Consider the following 23,187-nt stretch of genomic DNA (forward strand, 5'->3'; position numbering starts at 1 on the left):
TTGACAAGCGTTTCCTAGGGCGGTAAGATATTCATGTTATATTTCGAGTGTAGAAAGCAACTTGATTCAATGAATATTGTTTACATGAGTTAGGCTCTGTGGAATTAAAATAGTGATTAAACAACATAAGACTTTAAAATGTCTATCATATTTTGAAAAGGTAGTTAAATAAATTTTATCTTTTATTATATACATGTTTGTTGAATTATTTAATTATTTATTGCACTTAGGAGACACTAATTTTTTTTTCTCAAACCTTAATTAGATCGAGAATATTTTAGATTATCTATAAAGAAAAACTGGATCATTTCAGAGAAACGTTAGGTTAATCAAAGATGATTCAGAAGTCAAGAGACAATCTTTGTGAATGATAATTCGAAGGTTAATGTAAACTAAGAACTCAAAATAATTTAGTGAATAGAGTTACTGTTTCGGTGTTTTAATAATGTTCTTAGGCCTAATGTTCAAGTTAGTCAATCACACAAACACATCTCTCTCTCTATGTTACTTTGTGTAAAAAAGCAAATATTTCAAATAGGAGAGGTAGTTATTTGAAATTAAATAACGTTTCTCTTATTAAGTACATTAGCATTTTTTCAATAAATATGGGGGTGCAGAAGGTCCTGAAAATATCACTGTATTTTTGAGTTCTTAAACTAGGATGAAATATGTGCAATGCCACAGAATTATCCCCATATAAACAGTAGATGCGTTATAAGAGTAACAACGAGTCTATTGACGTGGTTTAGGAGTGCCATAGGTGTTGTTAGCTGAGTTTTCTTTCTTTTGATTAGTAGTTCAAAATTAGGAGACTGCAGATAGGCTTGTTAACTTTGCGATAAATAGATAAATACAAAACATACCCAATAAAAACGTGAATTATTATCAATACAATAAAACTTTCTTTTAAAAGTCCTGAATAAATCCGAAATTTAAAATTTAAATGTATATCTTAAAATGCTTTCTGTGTTATAATCTTACTATAAACAATGGGTAAATAAAATATAAATATTTTAAAGGAAATAATAACTTTTTTAACCTCCAGTGTTTATGTTAAAACGACAGGAAGAGGTTACACCATATGGTATATTACTAACCCAGCTGTTACGACTAATATTATCATATTTCCATTCCACATGCTGTTAACTGTCTTGTTGTTCTGATTTAAGTGACCTTGGCTTTAAACTTTTCTCTGTAATTTTCATCTGAAAATTACTGACATTATTGAAAACACGAGAATTACAGACACTTTTGAAAATACGAGGAAGCTACGAAATTCAAGAGTTTCAGAACAGGAATGTTTGTTTTGTTTCTAGTTTTTAATTTAATTTCTCTAAAGAACCTGTAGGAATGTTTGAAAGCGAATATAAAGTGAGATCATCGTTGCCATAACTAAATTCAATGTAACTATGTATCAACTTAGATCAATGATATCATAAGTGGCTTTTTCAACAGGCAGAGTTTTGACGATAAAAATCTGAGAGTGATCAGATATTGAACGAGAAACGTATAAAGCTATAACTTTCTTTTTGTTTGTTTTTCGATAAGTTATCGACTAGAGTGGAAAACAAAGAAATAAGTCTTACCTAACAATACTTTGAATAGGTTTTGAAACAAAAGAGAAAAAAAAACACACACACACACTAGAAATTCGAATCATTTGATTATTTGTTTCATGGAAAATGTCATGATCGAACCAATAATGATACTAAATTTTCTTTTGAAAACAAAATCGTGCAATTATTTTGTGTTTTTAAAATTTTAGTATACATTTTGCCAACAACTAGATCAGCAATAAGTCTGCAAGCTAACGATGATAAAATTCGAGTTTTGATGCCTACGGTGAGAAAAGCACAAATAACTCATTGTGTAGCTTCGTGCTTAACAGCAGACAAATAATATATGTTATTGTTGGTTTTGCATCCTATACATATATATATAACATTGTATGTAAAAATTGTCATGAGTAGGCAACTGTTTAAGAGCGACTCCACTTTTTCTGAGTGTATAACATAAGCAGTGGTTTGATTGAAGCATATTGTGTTACAAAAACATAAATATGTTTATCTCAAGGCTGACAAGGCCAGTATGTTTGACAATGGGATTTTGAATCCGCAATCTGTATATTACAAGTCAAGCGTCCTAACCATCAAGTCATGTTAGGCCACTATAATACGTGAGCTATTAAAGTATTGCATTGCAAAAGCAGTCAGTCCTAAGTAATAAAAAGTAGCCATTATCGAGTACCTTAGTGTAGAAATATATTATTTGGTTATTAACACTTAGAACTACATAATTATGTTTATGTAGGTGTAGCAGAGGTGTAGATATTACAAAAATTATTATTTTGTGATCCTAAGCATTAAAATCAGGGTATTTCAAAAATGTTGTCCTTTAACAGTGTAATTATTACACCACGTTTAATAAGTACTGACTTAGAAATTTATTGGCGCTTTGATTCAAGTGCTCGATCTTTAATATTAAATGTAAACGTAGAAATCGCAAATGAGATATATTTTGTATTTTAAATAAAAAGGATCTCGGTTTATGATATATCTGTGTCTGTGTATATATATATATACTTGACTTGCAGCGCCGCCTAATGTTCAAAATATAAGTGTTTCGTTTGTTTCAGAGCAAAATCACATTGATTTATATGCTCTGTTCACTATGGGGAATCGAACCCCGGATTTTATTGTTGTAGGTACGTAAAGTTACAGCTGTCCCACGGGGGAATCGAAAATGTTTTATTTGCAGTCTTTCTTGACTGATTGAAAAAGTTAGGGACTAGGTGTCGGTAAGTAACTAAATAAGTTTTTAATAAGTAACAAAAATCTTAAGTGAGAAATCTCTTATCAGCAGACTGGGAAAGGGATATCGAGAAATTTTAATGTGTAAGGGGTTTGCGTAAAATATGAAATTATTGTACGTAATCATTAATATGCACGATGTGTTCATATTAAAATGTATCAAACGTATTATACTGTACTAGTATAAAACCGAAACTCTCCTGTACTAATGACAAAGTGAAAATCCATGGGAATATGCTAATAAATACTAGCCTATTTGTATAATTTCTAAATTAGTGTGTTCAATAAATCTTAGTAAATTTATTTATCTTCCCTGAGAGTGGACTACGTGTAGTGTTACTCTGTCCCTGTTGCTAATGTCTATTAGGGTACGGAATATGAATGCATGTTTTCTTATGTCAAAGCCATCTCAGTCTATCCGCTGTGTCCACCGAGAGGAATCAAACGCCCAATATCAGCATTGTAAATCCGAAGACTTACCGTTGTCTCACCAGAGGACATGGGATTGTAATCAGATTATTTGTTTTGACAATGGAAGGATTGATACAACTAGTACCACAACACTGGTACTTAACTTTTTTTTTCTAGCCTAGTTGGTTTGCGCCGTAAAATACGAAACCAACCAACCAATTCTTCTTCCAAAGTTCTCGTCATTTCGCAGAACATCAAACTGTAATGGAATTGAAGTTCCACTAAAACACTGTTATTATTTCCCAGAAATATAAAGAAAGGCATCACTCGCTTTCCCGGGAAATGGCTAATGAACCACAGTTTGGAAATTTACGTACTAATTTGTTTTTGGTTGTATAAGCTCTTCCACTGATGTGAATCAATTCACATGTCTCACACGCTATACACTTAAATAAAAGCAAAATTAAACCTTAAACTACTGTTGTGGCCACAGTAACGGATTTACTGTTATACATATATATTTTAATATCTGTGTTTACTTCAGTTTAATATATATTTAGAAATGCATGTAATGTGTATTGTTAAAGGCGTATTGCGAAAGTCTCACCAGTTCTCTAAATTTGTATAAGATTCTCGAGCGTAAGAATTAACAATGCGCGTACGTAAAATACTAGTGCTTGCCAGGGCTACTCCTATCTGAATTTTCGAGAATCTCGCCTAATAAGTATAAAAGGTAACTATCGTAACACGCAGGGAGACAGTTTAATATTTTTGGTTTGCTACAATCAGCATACTAATAAATCTCGGAAGCTATAATTCTGAATAAAAGCTTATTAATCAGAAAAAAATACTGAATTTGACCAGGAACGTTTATAGATTTCGAACAATACAAATCGTTCAACTTCAGATAATTAACTTCAAACGTTAGTATTTCTACGAAGACATCGCATAACGTCAGTGGAAAATCTCGTGTGAGTAGCGAGAGACAGCTTACCCGTTTAGTAAAATACATCAATATGGAATTATTCATTTGTAGTGAATTATCGAAAAATATTCAGTTCCACATCAGATAGAAAACTCAACAGTATTTGTAAGTTTATAAAACTCTAGTATGGAAATCATTATTTGTAGTTACTGTTATGTTAATTGTATTGTTGTTTGTATATTAAAATATACAACTGTGTACGTGTTTTTCGTATAGCAAAGCCACAAAGGGCTATCCGCTCAGCCCACCGAGGGGAATCGAACCCCTGATTTTAGCGTTGTAAATCCGGAGACATACTGCTGTACTAGCGGGGGGCACAACTGTGTATTAATCTTGTTGATAAATATCATAAACTTGATACATATTGACATTCAATCAACTTCTAAATTTCGATTCAAGTTTCCGGTTATTTGAAATCGTAATACGTAACATAATAAGTCGGAGACTCTACCGAGATAAATTGTAATACGTAACATAATACCACACAGATAATCTAATTAAATTAAACCTTTGGCTTGAACACAAAGAAAATCTAACTACAGCTGGACATGCCACTGCCTCCAAGAACTGTTGATAAGAATTTAAACCTGACAAAAGCCCACAAACTCTTAACTTCAACTATGAAATTAATGATTGTTTTCACGAGATAAAAAATCTTCAAAGAAGCTGGAATCAGAGCAGTTTTAATCAACTCCACACTTGATAAGATACTATTTAATCATGATGTTAGATTTTGTTTATTTGTAGTTAGGCACAAAGCTACACAATATAATATACATATGTGCTCTGCCCACCACGGGTATCAAAACCCGTTTTCTAGAGTCCGCAGACATACCGCTGTGCCACTAGGGAAGTCATAATGTGTGTGGAAGTCGAAATTAAATGAAGTACATGCATTATTGAAGTACAGTGACACTGATGATCATGGAAGATGACTGGAATGGCTTCCATGCTCCTTAACTGAAAGAATTTTGGATAACATGATGTGTTGTTGTTTTTAAAGTTGTCTTATTCATCAAGGTTAAAATGCGTTATTATGGGTTGAACACTACTGCTACCAATGTTAAAGTACAGTTGGAATATTAACTCCAGCCACAAGAACACTGTCCCTACCCATACATCACCTCCAGCAGTGGTCAGTGCCAAAACAACATAATCAGGGTCAAGTATTTTTCGATATTCAAAATATTTATATTTTACTGATAAAACAGAAAAAAAGTAAATACATTCATCATACCCTATAGTATATTTCACCACACAGGATGTGCTCTCAACCATGCCGACGCCATGTTTATTCTGTGTTACGCTAACTTGCATCTCAAACAAATTATTTTTTTGTATTGGTTGTTGATCTCCATAAAACGGTTTGCAATGTCTTTTATATAATTGAAGACAGTTGAGAAAATATATTTATTGCTCTTTATAAGCGTTTAATCGTTTCTCCCTAAATGAGTCAATAGCAGTGAACGGCTAGTTTTCCCAAGAAGCAGAAAAATTACCTCTTATTTGCTGCTGTTGATAGACTTTAGTATCAGATGTCTTTAAACAACCAGTTAAAAAACAAAATGCATTTGATACAGATGCTGCTGTTAGGCGAGCATCTACAGCCATTGACCTATTTACTGACACTATGGAAATATTGAGAATGTCCTACAAATGTATGTTTGTGAATTGTAGTCATAGTGATCTTAATAAGGTATCAGAGTATGGTTCCCCGCTGGGACAGAGGTAAGTTTGTTTGTTTATAAATTTCGCGCAAAGCTACATGACGGTTACCTGCGCTAGCCGCCCCTAATTTAGCAGTGTAAGACTAGAGGGAAGGCAGCTAGTCATCACCACCCACCGCCAACTCTTGGGCTACTTTTTTACCAATGAATAGTGGGATTGACCGTCACGTTATAACGCCCCCACGGCTGAAAGAACGAACATGTTTGGTGCGACGGGAATTCGAACCCGCGACCCTCAGCTTACGAGTCGAGCGCCTTAACCCACCTGGGCATGCGGGGCTCAACGATAAATCTTTGGATTTACAACGCTTAAATCAAGGGTTCGATTCACTTCGGTGGACACAGCAGACAACCAGATGTGGCTTTGCAATAAAAAACATTTTAAAACACACATTATTGTATGTATACGGGATCACTGAATTTATTTACTATTTGTTTTTCAAAAAGGAACTTAAATATCTTTCAAGATAAAATTCATTAAATCCATCTGAAATGTAATCAAAATATTGTTAATTTAGAAACCTAAAAGTAACGAATTTTATTTGGAGGTAGTAACGAGTTCAGCGTATAGCAGCGTCTAATAACAGATGTTGTCGTTAATATAACACTGATTATTTGTAGTTCTGTTAACAGTACGTTTGAAAAGTAATAAGGTCAATTAAAATCTTACATACGGTTAATGACACGTGTTACCAGTTAATCACTGGTGGTGTTAAGTATCACTGTTTGCTTGACTGTTCTTAAAGGCCAACACTATATAATGGTCTGTCTGTGGTTTGCCTCTCTGCAGGTTTCGACACTAGAAATTAGCGAGTAATTTGTCGTTTGTTTTTTATCTCCAAGATTGTCTCTCACTAATACGTTGAGTTATCGTTGTGTTGATGGCGGTAAGCTGTTCGATGTTCTTATACTAGTACAAGAAATTATTACAGGATATGTAAACTGTGTTCAAAATACAAGTACTTTATTAAGCCTAAAGTCACATATATGATTATTATTATAAAGATGCACTAATGACAATCAACATTGTATTTTGCGATTCAACAATAGTCCTATCCGTTCTATCTTTAAATCACGTCAATGTAAATATAGACGTGAATTAAATTTGCAATTAAATTTGTTTTTGCATTTTTACAAACATTACTAGTACTACAAACTGTATTTTGTTACTGGTTTACTAATTTAATGTTTCGAAACTACTTTTTCAGTGTAATGGTTTGGTTTGAATTTCACAAAAAAGCTACATGAAGGCTATATACGCTAGCTATCCCTAAAATGTTAGTAGGGAAAGACTAGAATGAAGGCAGCTAGTCATCACCATCAACCACCAACTCTTGGGGTACTCTTTCACCAACGAACAATGCCCTCATGGGTTTAGTAGGACGGGAATTCGAACCCCTTGCGCTCATGTTGAAATACTCTACTCTCCCCTTCTGAAAGTATGATAAAACTCTTGCTTCAAGATATAAAAATACGTAATCTTCCTTCAAACAGACAGAAATAGTGGTGCTAGGTAAACATCCCATAACAGCTAAATGTGGACAAGTTTTCAGTTACAAGGCTTGACAGTATTACTGTTGACGTCTCGCGTCTTTATTTATTTTACGGTGAAAACCAACTTGCCTATTAAATCAGGCAGGTTTAGTGTTTTATACATTACTTGTAGTTAAACGTTAAGCTACACAACGGGTCATCCACGCTGTGCACACCAGGGATATCGAAACACGATTACTAGCTTTACAAGTCCGCAGACTTTCTGCTGTAACACTAAGGGGCATATTTTACACATTGTGAGGTTTAACTTGAAATGATACTCTGGCAAAGATAACTTATATAATTGGACTACGATATGTAGTTTGTGAAGTTACAATAATGAAAGTTTCGATTCTTGTATACAAAAATATCTTTTACAGACGTAAGTATAACTACTAATATTCATTGTAGAAAAAATTCCTGACTCTAAAGAAAGTTTGTTCCAGTTTTGTTCAGTGCTTTTTAATAGCTAGGATTATTTTCAGACTTTTTAGAAAAGGCACTTACACCTATCGTAATAAAGTTACCCTACCACCTCATCCTTCATTTAATAGAATCACTTATAAAAACAAAAATATTCACAGCTTGATACATTTTAATAAAGGTGAAATATTATGATACTGAGGGTGTAAGTATTTTGTGGTACTACTTTTCTGATATTTCTCTGATTTCATATTTTATAAATGATGATAATACTTTATAAAAAGGCAGGCTTACTTTAGTAACAAAGCATTTAACAGTAGCTTCTATGAAGCTTGTAATAGTTACTGTGGTTTTATCATATACCAAACTAGTGAAAATGTTTAACAAAAGTCAAGACACATTTAGGCTCGACTAAATAAATTATACTTATCTGTACACAAATTCTATTTTTTGTGCCTAGAAGTCAAGAATATACAGTAATGAAACTAATGGATAAAAAAATGTAAACATTATGGGATTGCTTCTTGTCAACAGTATGAACTATGCTAGAGTATACTCACATACTAGTGTTTTACACAGTGGTTAGCTGTCAATTAGACAACAGCATATCATTCCCAACAGTAGTGTGGTAAATGCATTTACGAGACTTTCAGGATAAAATGTTACATTACAAATAGGCAGAAATCAATGTTTGGCTGATGAAATCTAATCTATGGTGAAATTTTGTGTTTGAACAGGAGTTGAATGAAAATTTTAAGGGCAGGTGAAACTAGTATTGTTGATAAAAGTAACAAAAGTAGAAAGAACACGACAGTTTAATAAGTAACATTAAAAAATTTTGTGTATGGTCTTTACACCATAATCAACAATCCAGTAGCTACCTAGTCAATGACCTTGCTTAAGTACAGATCAGTGAGATACATTCTGCATGAAGTGACCCCAATAAATGTGTAGCTGGTAAAAAAAAAAACAACAAAATTCACTTTTAAGGAAGACAATAAAAACCAAGATGTAGAAATGGACACCAGATTTCAAACAATGGAATGATGAGAACTACTGTTTACAGAAGAACCCAAATTTAATCTGTTTATCAACAATTAACGGGAAAGCATCTGGAGAATGAATACAAGTAAGGACTGCATTTAAGTCAATGATTCCCTCATGCACAAGATATACTGGACAAAGATTCATTTCTTTTAGCAAGACAGTGATCCCAAGCATACAATAAATGTGTTGAAACAACACATGAGAAGAAAAGAGAAGGAAGGGATACTCACAACCACAAAGTTCCCAAATATGGATATTATTACACCTGTCTGACTTATATGAACACTAAGAAGATCAAACAATAATACTTAAATTAAATGTTGGTTATTAGAAGACATTTAACAATATTTCACAATTATAAACAGGTAAATACATGGTAGTATAAAAACAAGGCATTCTGTTCTATCTAAAGCCAATACAGAATGCTTTACAAATAATGCATTTTTCCTTTGTGTTACTGTATTAATTTATTGTGCTAGTGGTACATTGACCATTTAGTTGCAATTACTCATTGTATGTTACTCCTGTATGTTTATCACCTGAGAATTTCAAAACTGTCTATACTTTATTCTAGTCCTATGAACATAATTTTACATAGTACAGTCACTGCATTGTTAATTACTCTTTATCAGAAAAATTTGTTCACAGTTACAGTCATGTTATGGTACCAGAAAGGACTTGTTTAACAACAGTAAATTTATAGTTGATTTTGTTGATTTCTTTCCAAGAAATAATATTTTTCTATTGAAATAGTATAGATGAAAAGCATGAGTCATTAATGTCCACTTTGAAGTGGGTATACATGTAACTTAATACGTAAGTTTTGACCAACACAAAATCAGTAAACCCACACAAGGATGTATAATCAACTAAACCATATCCTATCACATGCAAAAATGTCCTACTTACAAAGAGATTGCTAATGCCCCATTCAATACTTTGTACAAGATAGTTTAAGATTTTGATTGTACACATGATCATAAAAATTATCATCCATGGGCATTGAAAGCTTTATGAAAAATCTGTCAGTGTGTAGTCAGAGATTGGTCTTACTGTCCTTCGTAGAATTTTTCTACAGCAAAAACTGGGATCTTATGCAATAGTACCTTGTCATAGCCACCGTAATGAGCACTACAAGTAATAATGGGAGATGTCTGAAGAACTGGAAGGGACCTGAACACTATGCTTATCAAGTGATTAAACATTCCACAAAACAGAAATATTAAATGTTTTAAAGTTTGTTCTTATTTACACTCATCAAAACATAAAAATGCTTAACATTTTAAAGATTAAATGGTCTTATTACACATTAACAAAAAATCTATTATACTTTGACACATTTATGTCAAAGTAATTTCCATCAGGTATTTTTAGTATTACAAACACAAAAAATATATCTTATGATGACTTTTAATAATGATAATGTATCTGAATGATTAAAACATAAGTAGTTTCCAATAAAACTACTGAAACAGTTGATTCCTATTCTACCTTGGCCATTACAGTTAATGTACGTTCTGGAACTTATCAGTAATGAAAAGAACTTTCTTGTGCTTGTTTTACAAACATTATTACTGTGCTTCAGTGATTAAAAACTGTTAAATTGATTTTGTAAATCAAGTATTAAATAATACCCTACTGAGCTGACAGTGTTTACAAAAAAGCTATTCATAGGCTTTGAAAGTCCTGAAGAAAATTGAAAATTATTGAACTAGGTTGTTTTTGTGCCACTTCTGTACTAATGAAAAGAAGCATCACAAAGGTTTTGAATGGAGAAAATAAGAGTATGCACTTTCGAATTATATATCAACATTTTAAACAGCTTTTTATCTTTTGTAAACACTCTTTATAGCCTATCATGTTTCATTAATTCCTTTATCAAAATTCTTGCTGTTTCTACCTTTACAAGACAAATGTACTGAGCTTCTTCAAATGAAAAAAAAAATATATATATACAGAGGCTTTATTTATTTTTCTCTTTCTAGTTTTTAAAAATGCATTTTAAATCAAAATTTGCAATTATTCAAAAAACAAACTAATAATATCACTACTATTAGTACCTTGACCATCTGCCATATAGCAGTGAGAAGTACAACATATTAAAACAACCATTTCTGTGTGTTTGAATAAAAAATAAATCCTATCTTAAAGGATTATTTTTAATTTCAAAAATAAAGATTATCAACACATATTTTGCTCAATTATTTGAGATAATTAAAAACATCAGTTGATCTTACATTTTTTAATTCAACTTTATTAATTTTCACTTACACAAACATTACAGTGAAAGAAAAATAAAATCATTAATACACAAAAGACAAACACAATCATAAATAACTTAAAGAAAATATTCTTTAATCACTTATTTTAAACTATTTACAGAATTAACATTGTTTTTGTGAAAATTCTCAAGAATCATATCGGATGTGCAAAAAAAACAACAAAAAGCACACAAAATTAATGCATATTTACAAGTTGATTCAGGAAATTTAGTTTCTTAAGTTTGTGTTCAAGGAGATAGAAACAACCAACAAAGTGTTCATCTGACAATTTATCAACTGGAGAACTGTGAATCTTCCATAGAAAGTTATATCAATAAACTCACTAAACACTGGGTCACATAACACTTTTGTGAAAGTTGACACATGTGCACTGCTCATTCATTAATGGGCTGCGATATAAAAATGTGCAGTCACTTGTAGTATATGATATTTTATACAGTAGTTGTCATAGTATTAATATTTACAAAATTTGTATTCCAAGAAAAAGGTAGTAATTAATATATTCTGAATTTAACTACAAGTAGATCATTTCCATGTGATATGGCAGACTGTTTTTGTATTTGAATTAAAACAAGTCTTTTGTCACAGTTAAAAAAAAATATCTAAAGTACCACACCTCATTACATCTCTTCTGACACTATGTCTTATCCAATGGCAAAACTGCTTACACTTACAAATAAAATTTAAAGAAAAACAAGGCAATTTTGCTTCAGCAGTCAAATTTCACAGAACTCGCTGTGTGCCAATCTGAAGACAGAAATTCTCCCCAGGAGTTTCTGGTAAAGCAGAATCCACTGCTTTGTTCAACAGCAAAGCAAGGATCGTTTTACTTCAATGCCAAAGAAATCCCATTCTTACATTACGGATAATGGAGACCTGTAGTACAGGTAGTTGTTACTGCAAGTACCGACTTCTTATATATCCTGTTACGGACCAAGTTGACCCATGCTGCTTCCAGGGCAGACCAATGGACTTGGATTAGCTGATCTGAAAGGCCTTGAACCAACTCCAGGTGTGCCACGATGAAGGAGGAGGTGATCAACCTTTGTGATAGGTGAAATATTTGTAGCTCCTAGAAACAGAAAACAAAGAGTAGTACTAAACAAAAACATAATTTTACTTAAAACTCATGTAAAAATATTTATAAATTAATGACTCAGGAAAATAAATTAGTTTTATACAAATTGTGCTGAAAGATAGATTAATTGCTAGACAATATTGTGCTGAATATTTGAAATAATGAAAAATGTGATATGGGTGAAACATGAAAGTTATAATTTACCCACAGTGAAAATGTATTTCCTATAGGTACTTATCTTTACTCGCATAAATAGCTATTCATATTCAGAGCTGCCCTCAGGATGAAAAAATATATTTACATGTGCCACAAGCTTTGAATATCCCATGTTTGGATTTACTAATTACAATATATCTCACATGCAAATCATCATGCAACAACCTCCACCAATAACAGCACAACATATTCTCTTGTCACACAACTCCCTCTTAGTCAGTTCTACCAAACTATTACTTCAAGTTTTGATAGAAAATGGAACCACTGGTTTTAAGTGGAGAAAAAGGGTAGAAAGTGTGAACAAAGGTAAGTTACTGTTGGAAGTACATTTTAGTATATGAGAATTATAACTTCCATATGGTTCTTTGCCTCCCCTCACATGAACAGCTAGAATCCCATACCAAACAGGAAGAGGGACCAATGCAAGGAAAAGAAAGAAACATCCATTGAGAGCATTAGAAAACACTCAGAAAGAGATATGCAGAGTCAGAGACCATACATGGGAGACCACACCACTTCTGGACCATGCATACTCTTTACCTGTTGTGGAAAGATGATGCATATATGGGTGGAAAACGAGAAAACTCTGATAGGTAAGTGATCCAAACCATACAATATATATGAAAGTTATGGAACTCAATTCTGGAAAACATAAAAGTGGGTAAGATTAAAGAATGAGCCATTAGGTGTAGAGTAGCTAGGGTATGAGGGACTGTACACAAAGTCAACTACATCTAAAACTCATACTGCTAGGAACAAACACCCTTGCAGGGGTAAGCTGAGAATCATATTGTTGGTAAGTTAATTACAATCCAAAACCCAACCAACAGGTACTGACATACAAGTGGGTGGAGGAAAGAGGATCCAAATCAAAGTGAACTGTAATTTTAATGGCCAACTCCCATGCTGCACAGTGGATGATATCTTGTCATATAGAACACCACCACTTTACTGTCAAACTGAATGGTTTTATAATCATTTATATATAACTTGCATTTTATTATCACATAAGGAGGATGCCTCCAAGGTCTACCTCCTTAGTAGCTTAGAAATGCAAAGTGATCAGAACTCTCAAATTACATCAGAATTTAAAGGGAGAGAAATCATAGAGGAATGACAACATCAAAGACAATGGGAGACCTGGAAACCCTATTTTAAAAAGCAGACCATACTGATTTATTCAATACAAGAGAGCAAGAACAGCAAAAATCCCCTTCTGTTTCACCTATGTAGTCCATGGTTGAGAATAGTCCAAAACAGACAAACTTGTGAAACAAACATATTACAAGTAATTTTGTGGAACATCCCACATTCACAGTCTGAGTTGCATGACCATGAAGTTATAATAGTTAAGTCATCATAGCCTTACAGTGTAGCTTAAACTGGTTCAAGTATACCTGAACAGGCACCAAGTACCACAGGGCAGGATCGATAAAGAAAAAAAGAAAAATAGAGTGAGACACCCTTGAAAGTAACACGTATACATACTAAAAGGTAACATACCCAATCAGTCGTACGAAGGAGTAAAGGGTTGCAACAGATTGATGACAGTACCATGACAAGTAAGAAATAACTACCCAAAACAGAAGACGAATATATGGATAGTAGTCCCAGTGCTTGACAGATGAAGTACCACCAACAGATGAATTTCGATATGCAAGGAAAAGGTAAGGTACATGATCTGAGTAAAAACATGGTGAATTAATGATGGGAGGAAGAATACATGGAATAAAAGGCCAATTGAATCAAAACCAAAACCAAATGGGACAGGGAGGAAGGGGAAAAAATCACATACAAAGTGATGGAGAAAGGTAAGTAAATTAATTTTGGGAAATGGATTCAATGGAAAACTGAAAAAAATGAAGCCACCAAAAGCAGGTACTGGACGAACAAGATCACCTAAAACAATCAAGAAGAAATGTGAAAATGGTACAAAACAAAAAAGTCAAAGGAATATATCATATGAGCCACAAAATGAAGATAAAAATAACCAAGAATAAAGGAAACAATTCAACTGAAAAAGCAGAGGAAACCCATATTTTTGCTGGCCAGGAAATTAATTAGAAAAGCCTGAGCTGGAGTGGAATGGAGAAATATTTCTGAGAAAAAAAAGCCTGATGAAAGGAGAAAAGACCAATATAAGAAACTGGATGTAATCCTGTCTGAACATGACAATCATGGCAAGGGAATAACAAACTAGTGGCCAAAAAACAAAAGAAGTAACTCCTTAGGAATTGGCAAAAAAAAATTCAACAATTTCATGTGGATGAGCACCTCACAGGAGGTAAAATCATAAATTTGGAGTACTGAGAGGTCACTCCTAGGTATAAAAGGTGATGGAACTGAAAAAACAATGAGAAATGAGGACAAAAACTTGGAATACAACCCTCCAGAAGACATACGTAAAGTGCATCTATTTAAAAAAGTGAAATCCACTCTCTATTACAAAAGGAAGGAGAAAAATGAATGTACCCTTGGCAAGCAATAAAAGCTACAACCATCATCCAGTGGAAATAAAACATGATTAGCCAATCACAGACAATATTAAAAGAGTGAACAAATGCACATTGAACTGAACAAAGTGCCAGGGTGTAAAGAGAATAAAATGATCCATCTGAAGATCACAGTCTTGATGCCTCCTACAGATTGAACCACATCCACAACCAATCCAGAAGATGGGAAGGAAGCTGGAAACCCAACACTGTAGGGGATATGAAAAATCTATCAACTCATACAGAAGATGAAAGGAAGAAAATTAAAAAGAAGATCAATGGATAGTCCCAATAGAGAACTGTGTAAGAGTACCTACCCCAGAGAGACAAGACTGTGAGATATGAAACAACTGGAAAATTCAACAACATGAGCTGACAGTAGAAAGAGTACATGAAGAGTATCCACATATTGTAATAGTTGTACATCCAATGAATAGTGTAGGTAAAATCACCCTCAAAAATGGAAGTCAGCGAAAATGTAGACCACCCCACAAAATACATATGGTACTAGACAAGTCCAAAGGGCAAGACATAAAAGTTGGGACCAAATTGTGTGGTGAAATATCCTAAAATAGCATCTTGAAAATTGGAAAATAATTTGTAATGTAGGCATACCCCACCATGCATAAATAACAAACTTTAATGTGATAAAAGACTACATATGAAAATGGAGTAGATCCAAGAAGTGGTTGAGGTGAGACCAATTGACCCAGAACAGCACTGAACATATGTGACTAGGGAAGAAAACCAATAGGTAGGACAGAAAATTGCTGGACATATAAAAGAATAAAAATGAGAGTATCTCAGAATGAAGAAAAAATCCTGAATAAAGCATGGTAGATGCCCCAGATGCTGCTATACATAGAGGAGGATTCTCCCACAAAATGGACCAGTGTCAAAAAAAGATCTGATCATAAGTCCCTATTAGCAGTGGATAGGCAATAAACAGCAGTAACCTACCCAAGAAGTTTCCGTACAAGAGTAGACAGGGTAAAACAAAACTCGAAACCTAGGTTGGGAAGAAAATAGAAAAAATTAACAGATATCTGAAGCAAATAAAATTAAAACAAAGAAGAAAATCTTCCTGGTGGTAGGTTAAGGCAAAAATAATTAAAGCTTGTATATGGCAAGGCTTGGAAGTACCAAATTTCAAACAAGACAAAAAAAAATCATAACAAAATAATGTCAGGAGAGGAGAATATTCTGTAAAATGTGTTTAAAATAAAACAAAAGTGAGATAGGCCAAGCAGATTCTGCAATAGATACCTGGAATGCAAGACATGGTAATGTGAAGAACTGAAAATCTGTATAAACTATAGATTAAACAAAACAAATGGTAAGAAATTAACAGATACTTGTTAAACCTAAGCTAGCAAGATATTTAATGTACTTAGTGATAATCCTCAAGGACAACTATAAGTAAATTGAAAGTAACAGGTATGTGTTAAGCCTAATCAAACAGTGCGGGACAAAGGATCCTTAAGTTCTAAAGTAAAAATCTTAACAAAAATTATAATAATGAAAATTAAATAAATAGGAATTTGTAAAATGAGTGTGTACAAACAATAACTTATTTATAGAACATTATGTATGGAAATAAAACAATATAATTAGAAAACTGATTGATATCCTGACCAAAAAATTACAGGTAATCTTAAAATAACCAAGATCCCTAGTACTAGTGGTATAGGAGAAAAGATACAAATAAGCTTAATTAAGTAATTTCTAACCTAAAACAGACTATAAGTATTAATTAAATTAATGAAACTTGTATTATAAAACACTACAGATATTAATATTAAAAGTATTCAAAAACCACAATATTATAACATCTTATCTTTCCAAATGTCAGCGGACTGTATGTCAAAATGTATGGGCCCCCAAACTCGAAGCAAGGCCTGATGAATATCAGCTCCTTGGATGATCAATCTCCTGATGAAGTAAAGCTGAATATCTTCCCATGGAGTACCACAACCTGAAGCCAGTGTAAATGTGCGAATTGAACATAACCTCCGAAGTGGTAATGTAGAATTCATAATACAAAATGAATAACCAACACAACTGTGTTGACATAAACAAAGAAAAAAATTATTGTAATGAACTAATAAGTTCTATAACCAGGTAGAAATATGAAATAATTCCACTTAGGAATAACTCAACAAGTGACAAATATCACTATTGTATAACAGAGAGAGAGTAAACTTTACAGAAATTAATACAAAAGATATGGAAAAAAAAACTTGGAGAGCACAAACTAAGCATTAGAACATGAGTATTGCCAAACAAGAAGTGATAGTTTGGTAGAATTTAACAGAGGAAGTCACGTGTTAAAAATGTTAGACTCTTACTGGTGGAGGATTATCACATGATTTGCATGCGAGACACACTGGAATCACTCAGTTCCAGATGTGGGAGATTCGAGACTTGTGACGTACATAAAACATTTTAGTGCACGTGAAGGGCAGCACTGAACAAGAATAGCTATTTATATGACAGCAGGTAATGTACTATACTGAAACTAAAGGTGTGTCACATGCATACATCAGCAGTTTGATACAAGTATAACAGTAATTGCACATTTGCCAAACAAATCAGTTGGTAGGAATGAATAAATTATAATTTTTTATGGTAATTAAGTTTCATATAGTGTTCTAATGATGAAACACATGATTGTCACTTCATGTGTACCATAATTTTTTGAAGATGGAACAAACATTGAACTATTAATGTCTGTATCATATTTACCAGCATTATAAAGATTGGTTATTTTTACATCAATTGTACCATAGTTGTTCATAAAAATGATAAAAGTTTTAAATCAAGGTACCTTAACATGAAATGTGCTACAGTTATAAAGTTATAACAAACAATAGACTACAACACGAATAGGGTATAGTTATATTATATAGACCAGTATTAGTAATGATAAAACCAAAAGTGAGCTGACATATACTTATATAAGATGTAATAAAGTCTTATAAAAATGAAACAACCACTGAATTAAGATATTGCCACATCATAAGCATTATAGCAATATAGAGATGGAACTAGTCCTAAACTACATTCTCATAAAGTGTCACAGTATCATAAAGATGAGGGAAGTAACAAACTGGAGTATGTACCACCAGACATACCTACTGGAATTAAAAATGTAAATATCTAAACATATGTAAATTACCATATTAAATTTCACCACAATATTACAAGGATGAAATGAGCACTAAATGTACAATAATATTGTTCTGAATAAGAAACTGGTGCTTTACATTGTCCATAAGTAGATGTATTATAGTACAACAGTGCACACTTCTAGTTAGTATTGTTGTTCCAAGGTGCAAATTTTAGTATTTTTGGATAATTTCTAACTATTTCTCAATGACAATTCTTTGGACAACAGCTGTATGCTCATGCCACAGACAATGCTTGTCAAACAAGTTCTGGTCATTACCAAACCAAATTCCCAATACATTTTCACATACTGCCTTTAAACCAGTTTCAGTACTTTAGTAAAATGTATATTCTATGTTTGAGTCACAGATTATGTTGTCAAATGTATTAAAACTATACTCAGATAGTGACTGTTTTTGGTAGTTACTTTGAACATGAAAAGTTGATTTGAAGCTAAATAAAAATTATTCTGGAACTATTTTTTCATATTTTTTTAAAATGCTTTTTGTTGTTGTTTTATATTAAGCAAAAAAAAGCAAAACAAAAAAATTACATAATGGGCTTTCTCTGCCCTGTCCACCATGGGTATTAAAACCTGGTGTTTTAGCGTCATAAGTACGAAGGCATACTACTGTGCCACTGGAGCTTTTTTTAAACCTAGAAAACAAGTAACATGAAACTAATTAACTCTTAAACTTCTGTAACTCAATATAAGCTTAAATCCTTACTTATTTTTTTTAACATGGACAGACATCAGTGTATTTAGTTTTCCTTAGAACTTCAGTATTCACTGTCATTTTAAATTTTAATAAGTTTTATGAATAACAGGTTCAGTGATTAATATAGCTTTGGGTCTAGAGTTAATGTTTGATTAGTTTTATTATTATACTTTTTTGTGGCAAACATTTCAAGGCATAGAATTACATTCATATCAGAAGTTACTTTAATTAGTATATCTAACTTAATAGTGCATTTCTGTCCACAGAAATTTTACAATACAGTAATTAACTTCAACTGTTTGTTTTTCTTCATAAGCTATTGTTTTTTTTAGTATAAAGCTACTTAAAAGGCTATCTGTAAAACTGTTACCGACATACTTTGAAACTTTTCATAAGACGTATCAAACACTTTAATCAACTGTAACTGTTTCTCATTTTAGTTCTGGAAATAAACTGTGTAAAAGTGATATGTTTCTATAATCAGAAGAACCACATTCTGTAACCACTTTTGTTTTAACTCTTATTCTTGATAACAAAAATTGTAATCTCTCACGAAAAAAATGAAATGCTTGTTTTTTTATCAATTAGTCTCAGGTGTGAACTCTATAAACATTCAACAGAATATTTTAGTCTCAAGTATGAGACTTATGAATTTTTCTCATTATGTTTTAGTCTCACGTGACCTTGCAATATGTTTCATGCCCTTGAATTTTATCAGAATATTTTAATATTGAGCATCAGTGTCTTTTAGTTCTATCAGTGAATTCTGCATGCTTATATAAATCTTTTCTTAGCAGAAGCTGACTGCTAAGTTTCTACTAATTTTAGCAGCAAAGTGTGTATAGTTTTACTGTCAGAAGTAAAATTTATGATTGTGGGTGACAAATGTTCTGTTCCTAGCAGTGAAATTACTGATTGAGTATACATTTGTTCTATTCTCACACACACACAATAACCTAGTGACAAATTTGACTGTTGAGATAAGTCTTGTGTTCAATTCTTGCTGTGTGTTACTGTTGCTTTCGGCCTGAACAATACAAGCTGCTGACAGCATATCGTACTCTTAACCTAATGCTTAGCATAAATTAATACTCTTTGATGTAATATAAATTTATGTTAAAATCTAACAACTGCTATTAAAAGTTAATCTCTCCTAGCTCAAACTTCTACTCCAAAAATGATGTACTTCATAATTTTTTCTTCCAAAGTTAAACACAATAACAAAATACAAAAAAATGAAATATATTTTATCACCTACCACACAAACCAGCTTGTCATCTTGATGCAGATCTAAAAATAAATCATTCTGGGAAGGTTTGGGTTGTTTTGAATAGACAAAAAAATAATTTTTAGCACTATTTTTGAGGTCCAGATCCTTGACCGTGACAGCTAATGTGAATTTAATTCATAAATGTACAGCAAAACAATGTAACAGGATTGAAATGTTCTACATGTGGTCAAGAAGGTAATGGTTTAAGTGTATCAAGCAAGCTAAATTGTGGGTCAAGGTCAGATAAGGGAAGAACTTATCCAAAGATATTCCAATAGTTTTGATATACCAGCCAAATTGGAGATTCATCAGTTGATTACTGTCAATGGTACTATCACAGTATAATCTAAGTAGATTTCATTATGTCATATTTTTATTAGTATTTAGCTTTATTTTAGAAATTTGCTAAGCTTCATTCGTTAAAATAACTTAAAATCAATGGTTTCTTGAATGATCTTCCTTCAGCTTATGTGGCAAGTTTTAAATCATGATATTTTAAAAATAAATCCTAACATTACTATTAGTTCAAGTCAAATATTCACGTGCAAACACCATGATACATCACAGCATAGGGTTTAAAAAACTCAGCAGCTAATACACACCTTTAATGAGAACTGGTTAGTGGATTGATAATGTGTAATATATGCCTCACTGTCCAAACTTTATCACTACTTTGTCCATGCAAAGTTTAAAATGTGATGTGAAATTAAATGATATATCTATAACAACTTTGTCATGCAGAGTTTTAATGAATTAACAACTGCAGGACAACACATTTAATGTATGCAGAATTTAACAGTTCTGGACTTCATGGATAGGCTACATCCTTTAATACTCTCATTACAGCTAAGTACATAAAGTTTCAGTATTTATGATGCCTTGAGGATTCAATAAAGAACAATAAAACCTAATACTTGTGATGATGAATCCTACATCTCAGTGTCTGGTTCACATGGAAGAGCCTAAATTTGACCAACCTGGAAAACACTTTCAATATTTTACGTCACCTTAAACATGCATAGTAATGGGATTAGTAATTTTTTAAAACTTAGTTCATCTATAATACTTAAAAGTGCTATGAATGCTTTGTCATATTGTAACATTCTAGAAAATGTGGTGCTATTAGTTTTAAATGGGGTTTATGGTGAAGGTCTCTAATATTTTCAACGTGACAATACAAAATGTTGTACTAACACACTTGCTGTGTTAAATACTAGTTTTTCACAATTGCCATCCAATATCTACTTAACAAGAAACAAATCCAAATCAACTGTTCTGAGAGGATTTAAAATACTGCCTGAAGAGAAAAAATCACAATACTTAATAACCCTGCATTAGTCTATTGTACAAAAACTTCCAATAGTCACTCTGCTGGGATCTGAGCAGACTCCATCATAAAAAAATTAAAAATGTTTGAAGAATAATAAATAATAAACTATTAGTTTGGAAACAAACAATAACACTCAGAATCTTTTCCTTTATTAATCATTCTTTTTGGCTACCTAAATTAAGTGTGACAATTGAACACAAACTAGTTAAATGCTGAAGCTACTGAAATCACCAAACATGTATTTGAAACTAGCTAAACACTAAAGCTTCTGAGAACAACAAACATGTACATGAAACTACCTAAACACTGAAGCTTCTGAGAGCAACTAACATGCACATGGAACTAGCTAAACACTGAAGCTACTTAGAACAAAAAATATACAAGTGCTTCCATTTGTCAGTGCCAATGTATACAAAATTTTGGTGGTCATGAAGACAATGGGAGATTAACACATGGTTTAGAACTACTTTGCCAACTAAGTACAGTTTCTATTCCACCAGATGTAAACCATTATGTTCTAAATGTTATAGTAAGTATTACATTGAATTACAAAGTTCATACTCTGACCAACACCAAAGGTAGACACATTACCTACTAAAATGAAACAACACTGGAGACATAGAGCACACCCTTTTCAAGATGTCTTTTCATATAATTGAAAATTTATATTAGCAAAATTTTAATGTTTATGTTTAGCAATGGATATTTATCTACAAATTACATATTTTTACATTTTAAAATAAAAGCTTGTAATTTTATAGTATTTCAATTATCTGCCTATGTTTAAAAAAATTCAATATTTCAAATTCAAAAATAGAACATACTATAAGTTACAAAAAGTATGTTGTTCATATAGTTTCAATGCTTGATAGGTATTGGTAATACTATAACACTAACTATCCTAAACTCTTCCTGTGTATCAGACCCATTAATTTTCTATTTTGTAGGAAATGTTTATCCACCTTAAGGATAATCTGGATAAAGATAGTTTAAAAAAAAAACCTCCAATAATATATGTCAACCACTAAGATAGTTATTTTCTTCAAAGGTGCCAATAATCAATTATCCTTTAAGAACTGTGGGTAACAAGTTTAAAATTAAGTTAAAAATATCACTTTAGAATTATAATAGTTGCAAACTACTTGCTACAAAAGCATGCATTTGAAGTGACACTGAATCATTATTAACTTTCCTAATCTTTATGCCTGCACTTCAATGCAGATTCTAAGAATAGTTGTTTTTGCAATTTAAGAGCAAATTATATCATATCAGACAAAGTGATCTTGACTGACATTGACGAGTCAGTAAATACCCTAAGTGGAGAAAGCTTATGAGAATGTAATATGGTATTATGATTATAATATTATATTATAGAAACATTTTTGGCAATCCATGCAAAGCTGTACAACCTCTTCAACATCAAAAGCACATTGCAAAAATTTGGTACAAATGAAAAGGTAAAATAAAATGTATAAGCAAAAACCTCAAAATGCTACCTAAATAGAAACATGTATAGAACTTTCCTTTGAAAAAAAAGGTAAACAAGTAAAAAAACTTACTTTCTACTACCCTGGCAAAATCCAACAGTATTTCAATATAATGTATATTAGATGCTAGACAAAATATTTCAATAAGTTTGATCCATCAATACATTTATATATTACACACTTGACCTACAAGAATTGCTTCTGGACGT

At 32.2% G+C, this 23,187-nt stretch overlaps 1 protein-coding gene across 2 annotated transcripts in view; it reads right to left on the bottom strand.

Annotated features, from left to right (window-relative positions):
• Positions 1–11,169: 11,169 nt before the first annotated feature.
• The window catches only part of LOC143232020 (casein kinase I-like), a 46,142-nt gene continuing 34,124 nt past the window's right edge, over positions 11,170–23,187 (bottom strand). Inside the window, exons 9-10 of one of the 2 annotated variants that reach the window (XM_076467002.1) lie at positions 16,835–16,979; positions 11,170–12,290 (exon numbers count right to left, since the gene is read on the bottom strand). In XM_076467002.1, the coding sequence (XP_076323117.1) occupies positions 12,257–12,290; positions 16,835–16,979 (179 nt within the window). In that variant the 3' untranslated portion in view covers positions 11,170–12,256. The remainder of the gene's footprint in view (positions 12,291–16,834; positions 16,980–23,187) is intronic. The other variant, XM_076467003.1, reaches the window with a different exon arrangement.

This window comes from Tachypleus tridentatus, chromosome 11 (genome assembly GCF_004210375.1).
Source record: "Tachypleus tridentatus isolate NWPU-2018 chromosome 11, ASM421037v1, whole genome shotgun sequence".
In the NCBI taxonomy this organism is placed as follows: domain Eukaryota; kingdom Metazoa; phylum Arthropoda; class Merostomata; order Xiphosura; family Limulidae; genus Tachypleus; species Tachypleus tridentatus.